Source organism: Felis catus, chromosome E2, assembly GCF_018350175.1.
Source record: "Felis catus isolate Fca126 chromosome E2, F.catus_Fca126_mat1.0, whole genome shotgun sequence".
In the NCBI taxonomy this organism is placed as follows: Eukaryota; Metazoa; Chordata; class Mammalia; order Carnivora; family Felidae; genus Felis; species Felis catus.
In genome coordinates, this window is record NC_058382.1 from 30,344,799 (window position 1) to 30,363,798 (window position 19,000).

The following is a 19,000-nucleotide window of genomic DNA, read 5'->3' on the forward strand; positions in this document are numbered from 1 at the left end:
ATGAATTATTAACTGATTTTAATGATCCTGGCTATATTTTATTTGAAGTTATTCTCTTACTTGCAAGGACTTTTGAACCCTCAAAACTCTTTCATCCATTCTCCGTAAACAGTACACTTTCTGAGCGCTGACATTTAAAAAGGATCCATATACTCACAGAATGTAAAGATAATACACACACATATAATTTATACAAAGGACTCTCTGGTCGTTTGTTAAAGACAGAAATGAATGAACCCCTATTATTCACGGTTTGTAAATAAATTTAAAGATAAGCGCTAACGTTTCACTTGTTAAGCCTGGAGCAAAGGGTTCTGTATTTCTTCTAAAGTTTCCCAGATGGTTGTTAAAACAAGAAAGGGCAGAAACATGCCTTCTTTGAAACTCATCATTTCCCATCCAGAATGATAATACACGGCAGCAAAAGTTAAGTCTTAAGAGATTAATAAATGCAGGTATTTCCAAGTGAAATAAATGTAGGTCTTTGTATGCTAGTTTTTACATTTTCAATATAGACCTATATCGAATAGCACCACTCAGACACACAAGTTAGCTGTGAAACAAAATGCTATAAACCCTTAATTAGCACTTGCTGCTTTATACCCATAAAGTTAATACATCGTCTTCTACTACATTCTCCCTATAAAGAAAAATTACAGGGAATAAAACTGGGTTTTTCACTGCTGAAATTAAGAGTAGGAAAATAAAGTATTGGGGCTCAAATTAAAGACTATTGTATTTTTATCTGCAAGGAATTAAATGCAAACATCCCTTAAAATAAGTACAATTTGATTTCTACCAATATGGAGCGCTGTGTCTAACTTTCGCAAATCGGGTACACACAGCACTTATGACCACCAGATTGCTGATTTACTAAGAAACCAGGTTATTTCAGGCAAAAAACTGCATTAAGAACAAATGATAGCAAACCAACTTGCATCCTCCTCCCGAAGTTGAACAAGCATCTCAATAAATAATGTCGATTTTCAAGCTTTCTATGCTCTCCCTGAAGTAACTACTCAGTTTAAATGGACTCAAAATAGCTTTTCTCAAAAAAAAAAAAAAAAAAAAAAAAAGACACACACACAAAACACCCACAATTTCCTCTGGTCCCTTGAAGTACCCTTGGGATCTCAGTGAACAGAGAGATTTGCCACGCATTGCAGTGACTGGATTAGTACAAAAGGTTTCTATTTTGGTGTCATTCGAGTGTTGCTGATCTTAAATCAGAGAAAGAAGTTACATTAAGCAAGGTAATGGCTTCCAAAAATAAGAGCATGCCCAGTTATCCAAGGCTTACATACACAGGCTAAGTTGTAAGGAGATAAATAATACCCCGCCGGAACAATTAGGTGGATTCTCAGAAACACGACATACTTAATTAGGCTGCCTAAGTCCCTCACTGAGCATACAAGGGGGACTTTTTAAAGCATATAATAACCTGAGTAAGTCCAAAACCGAGGACAGAAAGTAAAACCTTAACCCTGCTACCGCGATAGGCCTTTTCTTGCTTCCCTTTCAATGCTCAACGTACCACTCTTGGAATTTGGAGACCATGAACGACCCCCCCCCCAACACCACCAAAGGGTTAAAGCACACTGAATAATGTCCCTTCGTTCTATACTCGTGGGGAGGCCCGCGGTGCCAGGCGCGGGGCTGGACGACGAGGACACAAGGGTGAGGCAGAGAGACCCCAATGGTCTTTCACAAACTTCAGCACTGGAGTTGGGAACGGAGTATAAACAAATAGAAAGGAACAGGAGCCTCCATCAGCCACGGGGCACAGCAAACTGTTCCTCACTCTTGATACAATTCCTTCTCTTCCTGTTATTTATTCATTAGTTTTGTATAGCACCTTTCTTTCAGCGGCTCCTTATTTCCTCCTCTGTTATCCAAGCAATCATAAACAAACTACGATTTGAAAGAAAGGGGGAGGGGGGAGGAGGGAGGAGCAGGGGGAAGGAGAAAGAAAAACCACATTCAAAAGGCACAGGCCATCCAGAGCACTGCTCGGTCTCCGAACATCGCCCTCGGGGTGATATTTCCTCCAAAGCTTGGCCCTGGGGGCTTCAGGAAACACCGAGAAGGGGAGACCGCGCCACCCAGGCCCAAGGGCTGTGACTCCCGCACCGACTCGCCGGTCCGAGCTGCGCAGCTGCCCTTCTGAGACCCACCTTCGCCCACCTGAAACGCTCGGTCCTCGAAGTTGGCGCGGGGGACCGGTGGGGGGGGGCGGGGGGGGCGGGAGGTAGGGTGACCCAGGGCGTGGTGTGGAGGTCTCCAAGACTGATCTCCCCGAAATGCAAAACTTACCCCTCCCAAAAAAATGAAAGATGAGAAGCCACTTGCGCTAACCAGGGAGGGGCCCGGCATCTCCGTTCCGCAGTCAAAGCGCCCCAGGGAGAGGGCAGCAAAGGCCACCTGCGGGGGTCCCAGCACTTCGCGGCCCCCCCCCCCCACCTCCGTTCAATCCAGGGCACGCTCAAAAGTTTGTTCCTTTCCTTCCCCGAGCTGCCCTGGGTCCAGCTCTCTAGTGCGCGGGGAAGGTAAGAGGGGCTGGGGGTGGTGGGGGGTGAGGGCGGCGAGGTCGTCGGACCACGAGATCACTTGACTCCGGCGTTGCCCCCCCCCCCAACTCCGGGGCGCTGCTATCGTGTTTACTAATAACAACAAAGAATCACAAGCGTGTCCCCCCCCCCCCCCCTTTCAGTCCTTGGGCCGCTCTTGGTTTCTTTGGGAAGGCAAAGGAGAGTCGGCGGGGTTGGAGGGGGGTGGGGGGAGAGAGAGTGGAGCGCCGGCAGAGGGACAAAAAGGAGGGTGGGAAGGGGGCAGAAAGAGTAGAGAGAGTTGGACAGAGACGAGGGCGCAAAGGGAAAGGAGTGGAGAGGGGAGAGAAAAGTGCAGCGCGAGGGGAGCTGGAGCGCGGGGCGCGCCCGGGATGGGGAGGTGGCCCCCGCCCCGCCGCCCCCCGGCCCCGGCCCGGTCACCTTGCTGTAGCCGTAGTACCCCAGACACTGCGCGAAGTCCAGGCCGGCGGGGTCCCCGGCCGCCGCGGGGTAGAATCTCACATCCATGCCGGAGCCGGGCCCGGGGCCAGGGGCCGGGGCTAGGGCTCGCCGGGGCCGGTGCCCGCCTCCTCGAAGCCGCTAGATCCACCGTCGGGGGCGCCCGGCCGGGGTTGCCCGGGGGCGGCGCGCGGGGCTCGGGGCCGGAGGGGCGCCGCGACCGGAGCCCGAGGAGCCCGGGAGCCGCGGCCGCCTCACACAAAGGCGCGGCCACGCGAGCCGCGGGAGAGCGGGAGGCGGCCCGGGGGACGCGCCCCGCCGGGGCACCGAGGCAGCGCTGCGCGCGGGCCGGGCGCCCGGGGCGCGGCGCGGGGGCCCGGGCGGCGCGGCGAGTTCAGGTGCGCGGGGCGAGGCTGGGACGGCGGCGGCGGCGGCGCTGGCCCCGCTCCTCCTCCTCCTCCCCGGGCGGACTGAGGAGAGGAGCCGCGGAGACAAGGGGCCCGGCCCCTCCCCTCCTTCTCCCCCTCCTGCCTTCGCCGCCGGTCCCCTCCCCGCGCCGCCGCCGCTCCGCCCCTCCCACCGCGGGCAGCTGGCGCGCCGCCCGCCCCGCCGGTGCGCTCCTCGGCCCGGACCGCCCCCGGGCGCGCCGACCCCGCCCCGCCGCGGCCCCTGCCCCGCGCGGCCCCTCGCGGCTCACCCCGCGCCTCGCGCAGCTCCGGCGGTGCCCGTCGCGCGCGCCGCGGCCTCCCCCTCCCCGGGGCCCCTCTTCTCCCCACCTCGCCCCCCTTCCCTCTCCGGTCCTCTTTGTCCCCGATGCCTCGGAGCGCTCCTCGCTCCCCTCCTCTCCTCCGCCGCTTCGGCCGGCCCGCCGCCAGTCCGCGGGGCGCGGTGTGGCCCTCCCAACCCCCTCTCCGAGCCCCGCTTCCCTCGGCCCCCGGCTCCTGCCACCGGCATCCCCAAGCCGTCCGCTCCCTGGCCACCCCTCGTTCCATGGGCTTCCTTCCCTCGCCCCCCCCCCCCCATTAGTCCCTCGTGGTGCGGGTCCTCCGTCCCGTCTACCCTACTCTTCTTCCCGCACGAATGTCCTCTGCTTGGAGGCACCTATCCTGGCAGCTAACCTGCAGGAGGGCCTCCTGGGAGCCGGGAGCCGGGACCCCATCTATGTACACCTGTGGTATTTTCCAGAAGGGGTGTTGGGGCCTGACCTTTCACAGGTAGGCAGACTTGAAGCTTCCCGGGTTAAGCCTCGTGTCGGTTCTCTTCGTATTTCCTTTGCTCTTGTTTGTATTCGAAAGGCATTTGAGTAACTGGATCTAGGCGGATCATTCACTGCTCTCGGAGAGAAAATGTCCCCATTTTCCTAAAAGGTTCTGGGTGATTAACTTCCTCAGACTGCACTCACCCACCTCCTCTTTCTTTCTTTCTCTTTCTTTAAGCTATCTCTCTCTCCCTCTCCCTCCCTCCTTCCTATTCCCACCCCCCCCCCCCCTTTACTGCTTTGGGTTAATTTGAGAGTTTGGCCCTCAGCCTTGGCGAAGGGAAGTGACTTTATTGCTAGATGAGAACGTTAGGGAGAGGCGGTGAGATGTGCCACCCCCCCCCCCCCAGTTTGGTTATCTAGTTGCTGCTGGAACCGGAAGGGAGAAATTTTCAACTATTTTAGCGGACACTCGCTAACACTTTCCTCCCCTGAGCACACTTGGCCGGACCAGGGCCTGAACTTTTTTTCAGACAAACATCAGATGGGTTGCTTTTCATTTCTTCTGCTCTCCAAAGCAGGCACTCTGGCCTGGTGACACCTGTATATGTACCTTCACCCAATATTATCTTTCTGGAACCAAGCAGGAAAAATAAACGTCAATTAGGTGAAAGTTTGTGTATTTGCTCTTAGCTGAAACGTGTGTTTGGATACTGCCCGTGAGAGCGGTGTGTATTCAGGAGAGGAACAACCGCTCACATTGTCCCTGGGTTGACTCCAATTCCCCCCACCCCCTCTCGAAAAAGCTTAGGTCCTCTCTCCCGGGTCTCCATTTAACGTTGACAACCCAGCGGCGCTCCCTAATGGCCCAGCGGGTTGCACAAATTGGCAGCGAGCGGAGATATTATCAGGACAACACCCCATTGAGCAGGTTCTTGAAACGCAGAAGTGGAGGCCCTTTCTCTGGGCCACTGGGCGCCTGTGGCCTTTCCACCAATCAGAGCGGGAGGTTGCAGTGGCCACCTGTTGTCTCGCAAGAGAACATCTTTTAAGTTTCACTATTAGTATTTAACAATGGCGGATAGTGCAGCATCTGGCCGCAGGAGAGGAGCAGCTTGCTGATCTGAGGTACCAAAAAAGAAATTATTTTCTCCCAGGTAGTTGTTAACAGGAGCCCCAAAGGCTAGGAAGCCGAGTGTTTCTTTGCACGCTCCCATTTCTCACCTTGTGCCCGTTCTGTTGTGCCTCTGGAGCAATCTGAGCTTGATTACACAGGATGAAGGAAAGTATAATCAAAGTTACACAGAGACTAAACCTGAAGTTGTAATCAGACCTTGAGCATCAAGAATACAAATATTCACAGTGGAAACCCCACTAGCTGCCAGAATGGGAATTGCATGTGGGCTGATGAATTGCACGGAGCCCTGAGCTGTACACACTACAAAGTGAAGCGAGAACCTTCTCCCAGGAGGCTCCCAGGAGTTAGGAATGCTGGGTCATATCCAATACCACCTCTTGGCCCTTGGCTTTCCTCATAAAATCCCCCTCCCTGTTAAGATGCAAATGCCTTGGAGAAGGAAACAATATTCATCAGTCACTATTTTATGATGATGATGATTTAGGTAGCTGATTTCCGAGGGTAGATCTCTATTAAAGAGTGATCGGTGGTGGGGGGGGGGGGGGCGGAGAAACTGAGGAGTCTGAAGATATGTATGTTGAGGCATTTAGAATGAAAAATATCGCTAGCGCAGACGGCTGCCGACCTCAAGGTTTTGCCCACAGTCTCCAGACACTCAGCAGCTATATTTTGCTTGCCTACTCTGTGCCGGGCACTGTTTTAGGCACTTGTGAATGAGAGACAGGATCCCCGGATGACGCACGTGGAAATCAAAGGAGGCTATGATTTGGACCCATCACACTCCACACACACACGCACATTTCCATATGCACACATGTACACATGCCCTGTCCCATCCACTCACCTGGCCTGGAGATCCTGTCCTGTCACAACGACCACTGCTATGGAGAGAAGCAATCGGATAAATTCACATTCGGTGGGAGGGATGCCAGGCTCTGCGCCTTCTTGGTTATTTGTAAAAGAAAGCTCAAGGGTGGGTGTAGGACATGCCTCTGCGGAGCCGGAGCTGGATCACTGCTGAATCCCCAGCCCCTTGGACCTTGCTTGGTGCTTAGGTGGTTTGCAATAAATTAGTATCCATTTAAGCAAGGAAAGTGAGAAGGAGGAGGGAAAGAAGGGAGAGAGGGAGAGAGGGAAAGGGGGGGGGGGAAGATGTTTGAATAGTGGAAAAGCATTCCCAGGGAACCAGGTTAAGGGAAGATTCGGGAAGAGGGAACCCAAGACCTATCACGTGAATAAGAACACACTACCTGAGGGTGCGGGAGGGAGCGGGGGGGGGGGGGGGGTCTTCTGCCCCCTGCTGTTTTGGACCTCTTGTACGCAACACAACTAGAATTATATGTTGTTTCACTTAGAGCCCATCTGAGTGAACTCCCCATTGCATTCAGAATACCATCTAATTTTAAGGGTTCCAGTGGATTTGAAACGCATCCATTAAAAACGTTAGAATGAGGCTTTTAAAAACGTTAATGCCATTGTGACTGCCATGCTATTTGTCATTCTTAAGGGTGTCACCTTTTTCAGGCTGTCAGCATTTGTTTCTGAAATGCCACAAAGGTTTCCTTTGTACTAGGTTAGCCTTGAGTTTGAAGAAACTTCTCCAAGAACGTATCTTAAACATGCTTTGAATTTATGCTGAACAGTGCTAACAGTTACTGATTTAGGAGGGCAGGACAAGCATCGGTTATACAGCCAAAATTCAACTTCTAGGCATAAGAAAATCCCTGTCGGGTTTCTGTATGATTTGGGTCAAAACTGTCAGTCTTATTAGCTTGATGTTTCCAATTGAACAGTAGGTACCGTCCAAGAATCTCTTTTAAAAAATGGGGGCGGGGTGAGGAGGATAAACAAGCTTATCTTGAAGAATTCAGTGGAAGTAGATTGTTTTTATGAAAGCAGAGAAAGCATGATGAGAAAACTATCTTACATCTTGACAGAACTCAAAAACTTTATTTCTCTACTTTATCTGTCTCCACATTAAGAAAGTTCCCATGAGGACTGCATTAAACCTGCTGAACTTTATGCCCAAAGATCTTTACTTACTGAGACGCCAGCTTTTCGGAATCTGTGAACAGTAATTTAACCTCTCTGTGAATTGCTTGCCCAGATGAGGTGAGGATACCTCTAAACATTATATACAGTGTAATTTTCTTGAGTTTTGGTCATGAAAAGCCCTATCCAAATATTATGATCCTTGTTTGCAATATGTAATGTAGCCAAATTAACAGCAGCTCCAAATGGAAATTAACAAGGCCAGAACTACTCGAGTTTCTTCTCATCCTATTCCCATAGTAACAGCTAATGTATCATATTGGTAAAACATTTTATATTTGGTTTTATGTCTGAATCTGGCTTCATGTCATAAAGCATAGCATTTCTATCCAGCATGGATTCTTAGTATCTGTATAACTCATCTCCGTGAAATTTGGAGTTTCATGTCAGAGAATCAACACTTACATTCATATTTTAAATCACCTGCAGACAAAATCAAGTCAAGACCTACCAAGGCTTTCATAACAGTGAATGTACACATGGTATAGAGGAAGCATTGGACCCTCAATACACATCTCCAGGGCAGGCTCTAAAACTAATTACCAGGAGAGAGTTACACACAGGAACTATAGTGGGGCGGGTGGAATCCCCATGCATTGTCACTGTTAGCTTCAGTTTTCAGTGAATCCAAACTTTTCAGGTCTGGAAATAAGAACTATTTTGATATTTTTACTTAGGTCAAAAAATACAGAAACGAGCAAATTGAGAAACTCTCTCTCTCTCTCTCTTTCTCTCTCTCTCTCTCTATATATGCATGCATGAGGTTGCTACTCACATTACTACAACCAAGTTTGGCCATATTGGTCTCTGTACTACCAGGCATAAGAACCACTTTAGAAAAACCAATCATTTTCTCAGTTGACTATTACTTTTACTAAGAATAGATACACCCATAGGTTTTGACAGATACATAGTAATTATGGAATGCTCACCCCCCAAACCCCTGGTAGCAAAAAAGTACTGAGCTGAGAATTCATTCCCAGAAACATGAAATGCAGCAAGTATTTGCTTGTGACCTAAGTAGCTCTTCAATAAAGCTATTTTAAAAACCAATACACTCTACACAATCAGAAGGTGTGTAATTTTCAGTGTGTTTACACCCTGCCTTAAAAAAAAATATCCTGTATTCACAGAAATCCTAAACTGTTGTCCTGCCTGTTTTCTGAAATATGTTCTATTTCTTTTGAAGCGAAAGAATGACCTCTTTTGCAGGAACAATTTTCAGAGACAGCGTGTTTATCAAATGGTTTCTCTGCTTTCATAAAAACAATTTATTTTCACTGAACTCTTCAAGATAAGCATCAAAGCCAGGAAGAATGTACAATGAAGTTTATAATTACACTCCAGAAACAAATACGGGGTAGTTTTTATTTTGCTCAAGTGAAAACCCTTTTTTTTTTTCCCCAAAGAGACAAAGGTAGTGATGGGGGAGGAGGTTTTTACAGGAGTGAAAAATCAGGAAGCTCAGAGTTTTCCCAGCAGGAGGGGCCCTGCAGTGTTGCCCACAAAAACCACTGCCAAACAATGAAAGCTGAGGGTCAGGACTCTCTTAGGGATGGGTGGGGGGTGGGGGTGTCCATTTTTTATTCTTCACCAAGGGGCAGCTAAAGAAGCATTAAGGAGAGAAAATTATTAAGCAGATATTAATTAAACCTTTTCATGACAGGTCTGTATACCATCACTCATACATATTGCTCATAGTTGGAGCCTCTGATGACATCCTTTCTTTGATAGGCACCCCTTGTTTCTAGGCCTCATTCATAGGGCATGTTATTATTAATAACCTCAGAAAAGAATGAAATGGTCAAAATAACTAGGGGGAGAACGGAGTCTAACAGAGATTCTGTTTCTTAAGAAATGAGAAACAATTGCATTTGATCACAAAACAGCCAAGGACTAGCAGCAAAATAATCTCCCCTAATTTACATAGATCTGTGCGTGCCAAACAGATGAGTGTTTGCTTTTCGAGTAATAGCACAGGTGCATATCCTGCAGTGACGAAATCTCTAACTCATCAAACTGTTTCGCCAGAGTGGGACATGCCCTCTTTTCTGGAACAGTTTCGAGCTTTCTCCCCAGCATTCCCACCACCTGTTTATGGAGTTCATCCTTGGGAGTACATGCACGCAATTAGAAACAAGAAAATGAAAATAAATGACCTTGTTTGTTCTTTATAACAAAGAAACTCAGCGAAATTAATGCTGTGGAGCTTGACCTCTTGACCCAGGAGAAAGAGCCACCTCATGGCTTTGTGAAGGATGAATAATACTCCAGCAGCTCCCCATTGTCCAGCCGGCCTGACTTTTAGATGGTCATTAAAGCCGCATATCCAAAATATTAAATGTTTTACAAGTTAGGTCAGAGGATTTGCACTTTTTTTTAAAAAGCATGTTTAAAGAAGTAAGGCTAGTTAGCAAAAGAGCTTGTCTTTTTAAAGCCAGCTGTAAAATCATTTAGTTTTATCTACTCAGTGTGTCCTGTGTCAACAACTTGTTGAAGAAAAGGAAAATATTTAAAATTTTGAACTAGAGCTTTGGGAATTGAAAAATGCCTTTTTTTTTTTACATTTTTTTTTTTACATTTATTTATTTTTGAGAGAGTGAGACGAAGTGAGAGTGGGGGAGGGGCAGAGAGAGAGGGAGACACAGAATCCAAAGCAGGCTCCAGCCTCCGAGCTGTCAGCACAGAGCCCGACGCGGGGCTGGAACTCATGAAATGTGAGATCATGACCTGGGCCGAAGTCGGACGTTCAACCGACTGAGCCACCCAGGTGCCCCCAAAAAATGCCTTTTTAAAAAATTAATTTATGTATTCAAGAGAGAGACAGAGAGCGGGGGAGAGGGGCAGAGGGAGAAAGAGAAAGAATCTCAAGCAGGCTCTACTCTCAGCAAGGAGCCCGATGAAGGGCTCGATGTGCAGCTCCATGCACGGCTCAATTCCATGCCCCTGGGATCATGACCTGAGTTGTGCACTGAAAGTCGTACTCTCATTCCCCCTCCAGTCCCCCAGCTCACCTCAGCCCACACAGTCCAGAAACCCAGGGCGGGCAGGACATGAAAACCATGATGGTGGCGGACTGAAACATCTTCAGGTAGAATCACTAGTAACAAGGGACACCCTCATAACTTGCGTGGCTGGTCCTAAGGCTGGCCTCTGCTACCACCTACTGCCTTCTTTTTCCCCTTTGGGATTCCTCCTTCCTTCATCCACAACACATTCCGTGAGTGTCCTGGATCCTTCTCGTCCTTAAATTAAAATCTACAGGTAACTGGCTTTTTTCTCCTCAGGTTGTTCATTTGTTGTCCTACCTGTCCAGTGCCACCATGTCTTCAACTCTTTTCTTTTTCCCCAGGAATACGTGACGGGTTGCTCAAGAAGGACTCTCTACTGTTCTTCAAAAGATACCGTTTTCGCTGGAAAATGAAGCCAGTGTCACGAGGTATGCAGACTGCCATGCAAACACTACCCTGACCAGGATTGGCCAACTCTCCTCACCTTTTCTTTTCCTTCTGATCCCCTGGGGTCTTTCATCATGTGTCCCTCCCCACCTTTCACTGGGGATGCTGCAGCCAGAAACCTGGAGAGATTACTACAAAGTCTTGTTGGTCATTCACATACCCACACAACAACAAAATTATGACCATTAAAGGTCCAACCTTCTGGTTAACATCTCTTGGAACGGCCAGTTCTCAGGCCCAGAGAAAGCAGTTTTTGCATTTAATTGGTCTAAAGAAACCCATTCTGCAGTCCGAAGCTACTTGTCAGCTATTGTTGCCCTGAAAGATTAAGCTCTCGTAATCTGGAAACACCACCAAACGAGTTTCCACTGTTGTGCTTGAAGTCCCAAGTATTATAGCTGCTTTCAGCCTGTGATCCCTCCATCCTACCCAAAACTGAAACTCCTGTCAGTTATTGTTCAACAGATTCTTCCTCTACCTTTGTAAGTATGTGGCGCTAGGGTTCCAGAAATGTAAAAAGAAAAAGCGTGATCAATGTCTACCCTGAAGATTTTAAGACACGGGGAAAGTATTATAATAATGAAAGTTTCTCCTCATGTCATGGGAGAAGCATTCCTTCCTTGATGGAGTCAGCAAACATTTATTTACAGGTATCCCAGATAACATGTTAGGATGTTGCGTAGAGAGAGATCATTTACTATCAGGATGATCAGGGGAAGCTTCCTAGTGAAGACATTTCAAAGTAAAAAGCATTTAGGGGAGGCAAGGGGGATGAAAAAGTGCCCTAGGGGAAGAGAGGTTTCCAACACAGTTAACGAAAGAGAAGAGGTCATATGGGTGGTGGGGATATGAGGTCATATTGGCCACTTCTTGGACTGATTATGCTACTGTAACAAACACCCCCTAATACGTTAGTGGGCTACCAGCACAAAGGGCTGTTGGTCACCCACATTTCTGCCTACCAAGAGCCAGCTGCCGCCCTGCTCCACACTTTCATCTCAGGACCGAGGCTGTCTTGTGGCAGAGGCAAAAGAGATCGTGAAAGCATGACATGGTGTTCCCAAGTGTCTGCTCGCATCGCTCCCACCCGCGACACTGGCCAAAGCCAGTGAGATGGCCAAGCCTGATGCCAATGGGACAGAAAGGATGATCCCCCTGGCAGGGAATGGCCTGTATTTTCCAATAAGGCGGTCAGTGACACGGGAAGAGGTTTTGTTGTCATTGTGTTGGGTGTTTTTGAGAGACTTAGCGAAAGTCTGAAAACTAGTGGGAGCAGCGAGTGAGTGTGGAAGAGAAGGGGTTGGTGAGATGAGATGCCGGGAAGTTGCCCAGGGAACAGATGGCAGGAGACCGGAAGCACCACGGAGTCTTGAAGGCCAGGCAGCCGAGTTAGATTTGAGGGAGAATGACATGAAAAACATGGCTGCGTGCTCTGATCTCAAGTTTGCTTGAACTCATCTACAGCAGATTCATTCACATTTTACGAGTTTATACCCTGTGCCCATTGAGGCACAATGTAGACATTTGCATTTGCATATGTATATTTTTTAAATTTTAATCCTCATGACATCTCTCTGAGGGAGATCGTAATCCCCCTTCTTTTTTAGTTGAAGAAGTGGGCAAACGGGTTAAATGACTTGCTTAAGGACACAAAAGTGGCACATAGGAGCGGAGATGCAAATTGAGGTCTCTTCTTTCCACTGCATCACTGCAGGGCAAAGAAATAAAAGTGTCACCTTGCTTTACTACTGACCTGTTACTCCCCGTCTCTTCCTAATACCCACTGTCTGAGAGCGAGGTTAATATGAATCTTTTCCTCCTCAAGCAGAAGTTGTCATTAAAATGATGTTTCTATAACCACCCCTTGTTTAGTACAACTTCATAAGCGGGTGAAGAAGAAACAAGTCTTTACCTGAGGTATTTATTATAAAATCCTGTGGCAGAGACAGTTGCTGTGTACTAAATGTCCACGTGCTGCTCCCCAGCCTCCACCATGGATTCCCCAACCTGTCCTGCCAGTAGGTGAGCGGTCACATGGCCAGTTCTGGGCAGTGGACCCCCAGCAGACGTGTGTGTCTCTTCAAGGCTGAGACAACTAAAAGCTGGTACTCTTTCTACATCTTCTCCATGCACCTCTCTTGCCCTTCTATGGTGTGCTTGGTGGCCAGGCAGTCCAGATGCCACAGGTAGAAGACAGAGGAGGGCCATTCAAGCCTCAGAATGTACATGAGCAAAGATCTATCTACATGGTGTTGAGCCATGAGATAGCAGCGTTTCCTAGTTACTGCAGCCTAGCCCACCCTGGTCAATACAGTTCCCCCTCACTTGAAATGGCACACACGGAAAGGTACCATGTCTGTTTTGCTCATCCCGTGATTTCTGTGGCTGAGTATAGGGCCTGCCACATGGCATAGGCTCAGTAGACATTGGTGGAAGGAAAGCAAATGAATCCAAAATGGAGTCTGGTCTCTGTATGCTGTTTAGTTAATCTACCTGTGAATTGTTTTCCGAAATCAGTGGTGGATCAATCTTCCTGAAATATCTTTGCCTCCTATTAGATTAAGATTTTACTATATATTTTTCAATTTCATATTCTTCCCTCCCCCTAACATTCAAGGTCCCCATAATCTGACCTGGATGTCTATGATTTTACTGCCTTATAGCTCTAATTTAAGCCATGTGACATGAGACCTTTAGCCATTTGAGCGACATTAAAAAAAGGATCTCTCTTTCAGCCACACATCTGTCAAAATTTTCCGTGATAATCTTGTGCATATAATTGCTGTCTAGGAAATCTTGGTAAAAGAAACCTGGAAGGCACTGTTGGTTACCTACTCCAAATTCATTCTCCCTTCTCCTTGTGCAACCCTACCTCCATCTTATGTAGGTCCCACCATCCTCCACGGGGCCATATTCATTCAGGATGGATGCTATCATGACAGACCCATTTTCATTGGCTGTTATGCTTTTTGGGCCCATGAGACATAAACAAGAGTGTAGCAGGGCTTCTGAGAAAGGTTTCCTTGCTGTTAAAAACAAACATTCAAAAAGACATAATAATCTTTTCTTCTAGGCAATATCATGTCTGGCAATGTTGCATCTATCTTGTCAACATGAGGGGATCCAGCCTCAGGTCAGAGCTGACATACCGACATGAGAATGGTGAAGCGGAAACATGCAAAGAACATAGATCCTTGACAATGTCATGAATCTCTGAAGTAACCAACCCCGGAGCTCTTTTCCTCCTGGTTTCTAGTGATGGGAAATAATACATATTCTTATCCTTGGATCCAATTAAGTCTAAGTCTTCTGTTCATACAATTAAAAGCCCTGAAACTCACTTGAACTTGCTGTAGTAGTTCACCAGGACTTCCATGCAATAAGTATATCACAGGCAGGGTGCTTAAACACCAGAAATATATCTTCTCACAGTTCTGGAAGGTAGAAGCCCCAGATCAGGGTGCTGGCAGGTTTTGTTTCCCCAAGACCTCCTTCTTTGGCTTGCAGATGACCACTCTCCGGTGGCCTCATTCATCCTTGGTCTCTCTCTCCAGCCTAATATCTTTTCTGAAGGACATCAGTCAGATTGGGTTAGGACCCACCCCCAATGCCTCATTTTAACTTCAATGCCTGTTAAAAGGCCCTGTCTCCAAACACAGTCACATTGTGAGGTACTGAGGGTTAGGGCTTCGGCATATGACTTTTGGAGGGAACAAAGTTGCAACACTCACTCAAGCCAAAAAAGGAGTTAATTTTAAAACTACAGAAAAACTCACAGAATCAAAGTACAGGTTATAAAGTTAGACACCTCATGGGAACTGGGAAGCCAACAGACAGCTCTCTCTTCATCTTTTTCCTTCTTTCTGGTTTCAAATTTCTGTTTCTCTCAGCATGTATGTTTTGGTTCTTTCTTTCTCCCTACAGATCAGCCCCTACTCTTCTGCTTATACTTGGCCCATCATGGTAACCCCGTGATGGTGGCCCCAGCCCCTAAATCACATGACCCTCCTGTTTAGCTCCTACAGCCAGCAGACTCAGACTTCAGGTCATATATTTCTCTTTATTTTCTCCCAGTTTTATTTAGATGTAATTGGCATACAACATTGTATAAGTTGTGTAAGGCGTACAATATAATCACTTGATCTATGTGTATATTGCAGAATGGTTACCACAATAGGTTTACTTGCCATCCATCCCCTCACGTAGTTAATGTTTTTTCGCATGATGAGAACTTTTAAGATCTACTCCCTTAACACGTCTTTACCAAGCTCTTGAGATAGAAAATTTGTTTGGCTCAGTTGGTTCACCCTTAGTCCAATCTAATGTGGCCAGGTACATAAGGGCTGGCTCTTAGGGGCGTGACTAAGTTAGTTCACCAAGGAGAGGATTTGAATGGGAATGAAATAACTGGCAGTCCTAGTGGAATGAAGGAAATATGGATAACTTTATACTGTATCAGGTGGATTTGAAGTAGATGGAATAATCATGCCCAAGGGGTATTGATTTATTACCGACAACCTGCAGAGAAGCCTTAACTAAACTCTTGCTTTATTCCACCCTTGATTCCGATTTTTTTCCCCAACATTTTATTTTTTTTTTATTTAAAAAAATTTTTTTTCAACGTTTTTATTTATTTTTGGGACAGAGAGAGACAGAGCATGAACGGGGGAGGGGCAGAGAGAGAGGGAGACACAGAATCGGAAACAGGCTCCAGGCTCTGAGCCATCAGCCCAGAACCTGACGCGGGGCTCGAACTCACGGACCGCGAGATTGTGACCTGGCTGAAGTCGGACGCTCAACCGACTGCGCCACCCAGGCGCCCCTCCCCACCATTTTAATAAGTAACTTAGATTAGGACATGGAGGCCTGCCTACTGAACTTTCAACTGATAAAATGATGGAAGTGTCATTTCATATAGTTGGAGACAAAATTCAGACTCAAAATGATCATGAAAGACTGGGTAGAATGAATAGGACGAAAATTAGCTCAGCTTAGTATTAACTCCCAAATTTGGAGTCCAGTATTCGCTGGCAAAACAATGGGATGGAGTTTTCAAATTGAGTCCTTTTATAAATTGTAGCACTCTCTAAGTGTGTATCTTCTCTTCCCGAGAAGAAATTCCTTTTTAATTAGTTACGTGCTAAAGTTAGTTTGGTTAAGTAAATGTTTTCCTAAAGTTGGAGGGCTCCTATAATTTTGGTCTCCCTTTTATTTGCAGATCAAATGGATAACAAGGCCCAGTAAGTAATGTCAGGTTCCCACAGGTAACTCATCAACCTGGAAAAGCCCTTAACTAAAAAGCCCCTCCATAATGAAGCTTACCAAGGGGAAAGTTGGTAAAATACAGCATAAGTCTAACCATGCTCTCTCTCTCTATAGGTGGATATTCTGTAAGCCCAGCTTTCCTAAATTAGGAAACAAACATAAAGACAAGCTCACTTTCCAGCTACTTTATCTATTATGCCATTTCTATTTCTTTAATTTTTTGAAAAGACCTTATTATTTTCCTCTTATATATGAATATATCCCGCTGAAAACTGAAGTCCAATCATTATAAATATATGCAGTATGGAAAATGAAATACTGCATAATATGTAACCAGTGTAAATAGGTGACTACTCCTTTTTCAGATGATATTCCTATGCATTCTGTTCTAACAACTTATCAATATTTTTATTTTAATGAATATAGGCTCACCTACATATTCTTCTTTTTTTAATGTTTATTTATTTTGAGAGTGAGAGAGACAGCATGAGCAGAGGAAGGGCAGAGAGAGAAGAAGAGAGAGAATCCCAAATGGGCTCCACACTGTCAGCATGGAGCCTGATGCAGGGCTTGATCCCATGAACTGTGAGATCATGACCTGAACTGAAATCAAGAGTTGGATGCTTATCTGACTGAGCCACCTAGGCACTCCACATATGTATTCTTCTTAAATTTATTTTCCTATGTAACCAGATATCTTAGGGCTTGTAATGGTAGACCTATTTGCTGTATACCAATTCATCAGCCAAGGACAACTAGAAAAGCCAGACAAAATATTTGATTAGGTTTGAAGGCATGAAAGGGCTACCAAGACTACGAGGACTTAAGGGGCTAAGATTCTTGAGAAAAGGCAAATACCAAACAGTGAGCTCAACATTCATCCTATTTCCCCCAAAGACTATTATCTGGTTCACAAGCCGTGGCTGAGGACAGAGAAGCTGAGCAATGCTTCTGGCAGTCTTACCAGACTAAGGGGGAAAATGGGAATTTAGAGCCCAGTAAAGAAATGGCAGTGAATCAGAATAAACCAACCCTCACAAAGAATGAAGTCCAGTTTTGTTTTGTTTTGTTTTGTTTTGTTTTGTTTTGTTTGAAGAGGTAAAATTTTCTTTGAAGTCCAGTTTTGAATAAACTCAATCTCTGATAGGATTAGGTGATTTGTCTCTACCCTGATTACTAGAGGTAAAAGCAAATCTTCTTTGTAAGAGAATAAAGTTACCCAGAGTCTCAAGTGATCTTAATTTTATATATACACAGTTGACCCTTGAACAACAAGGTTTGAACTGTATGGATCCACTTATCTGTGGATTTTTTTTTTCAATAAATACAGTACAATGTAAATGTATTTTCTTAATAACATTTTCTTTTCTGTAGCTTACTTTATTGTAAGAATACAGTATAGAGTATATATAACATAAAAATATGCATTGATTGGCTTTATGTTATTGGTAATGCCCCTGGTCAGTAGTAGGCTGTTTAGTAGTTACATTTGGGAGAATCAAAGTTATACATGGAGTTTTGACTGCATGGGGTTGGCACCCCGACCCCTCCATTGTTCAAAGGTCAACTTATGATATCTGTCATCTAATTCTAAACTAGCAGCCATCTTAGGAGACAAAACTACATGATTAAAAAAATAATTGAAAGAGGAACACTTAAGGGGTGTCCAGATACTGAACTTATTAGACTTGGGTTTTAAAATATCCATGATTAATACCTTAAAAAATAGACTCGCTGGGGCTCCTAGGTGGCTCAGTTGGTTAAGCGTCCAACTTCGGCTCAGGTCATGATCTCAAGATCCATGAATTCAGCCCCATGTCAGGCTCTGTGCTGACAGCTCAGAGCCTGGAGCCTGCTTTGGATTCTGTGTCTCACTCTGTCTCTGCTCCTCCTCCGTTCATTTTCTCTCCCCCCCCCCCCCCCCGTAAATAAATATTAAAAAATTTTTTTTAAGTTTTCAGAATATAATGTAGGACATGTCTTGTGTCTTGGGGGTAGGCTTTCTTAACATGACATAAATAAACACTATAAAAGAAAACATTGATACTTTAGACTTCATTAAAATGAAGAAATTGATCTTCATTAGAAGACATCCTTACGAGAGTGGGAAAGCAAATCACAGAGTGAAAAATGAACTAGAAATGCTAAAAAAGTCATATCCAGAATATATATAAATTCCTACAAATAGATAAGAAAAATAATAGAAAATGGGCTAACAATTTAAACAGGAACTTCACAAAGTGGGTACCCAAATGGCCAATAAACACATAGAAAAGTGTTTAAGTTTATTAGTCACTGGGGAAATGCACAGTAAAGCTACAAGTATCTACCACTGTATTTTAGCAGAATAGCTGAAAGAAAGACTAAGAAAGACTGTTAATGCCAAGTGAGGTGAGGATATGGAGCAAGCACAACTCTCACACTGCTGGTGGAATTGTCAACTGGTAAAAAAAACACTTTAAAAACTCATTGACAGTGCATAGAGAATTGGATATGCACATGCCCTATGATCCAGGAATACCACTCAGAGATCTATTCCCACCAGAAATGAACACATATGTACACCAAAGATTATATCCAAGAATGTCCATAGTAGCATTATTTATAATTGCCAGCATTTGGAAACAATGGAATAGACAAAGTATTGTATATTTGTAAATTGAAATACTATACAAAAATGAAAATATAAAGTACTTCTACGTGTAACATCACAGACAAGTTTCACAAACATGATGTGGAATGGAAAAATCCAGACCCAAAGAAGTTTATACTGCCTGATTCCATTTATATTAAGCTCAAAAAGTAAAGAAAACTAACCTATGATGTTAGACACGAGAACAGTGGTTAACGTCGGGGATGAAGCAAGGGTAACAACTGGTAGGGA

At 45.7% G+C, this 19,000-nt stretch overlaps 1 protein-coding gene across 5 annotated transcripts in view; it reads right to left on the bottom strand.

Moving 5' to 3' along the window:
• TOX3 (TOX high mobility group box family member 3) overlaps positions 1 to 4,373 on the bottom strand; it is a 108,730-nt gene extending 104,357 nt beyond the window's left edge. For 2 of the 5 annotated variants that reach the window (XM_045045831.1, XM_045045832.1), the window contains exon 1: positions 2,988 to 3,363. In XM_045045831.1, coding sequence (XP_044901766.1) covers positions 2,988 to 3,074 — 87 coding nt within the window. In that variant the 5' untranslated portion in view covers positions 3,075 to 3,363. Of the gene's footprint in view, positions 1 to 2,987; positions 3,364 to 4,210 lie in introns of those variants that run through there. The other 3 variants (XM_045045833.1, XM_045045830.1, XM_023244962.2) reach the window with 3 other exon arrangements.
• Between the last annotated feature and the right edge of the window lie 14,627 nt (positions 4,374 to 19,000).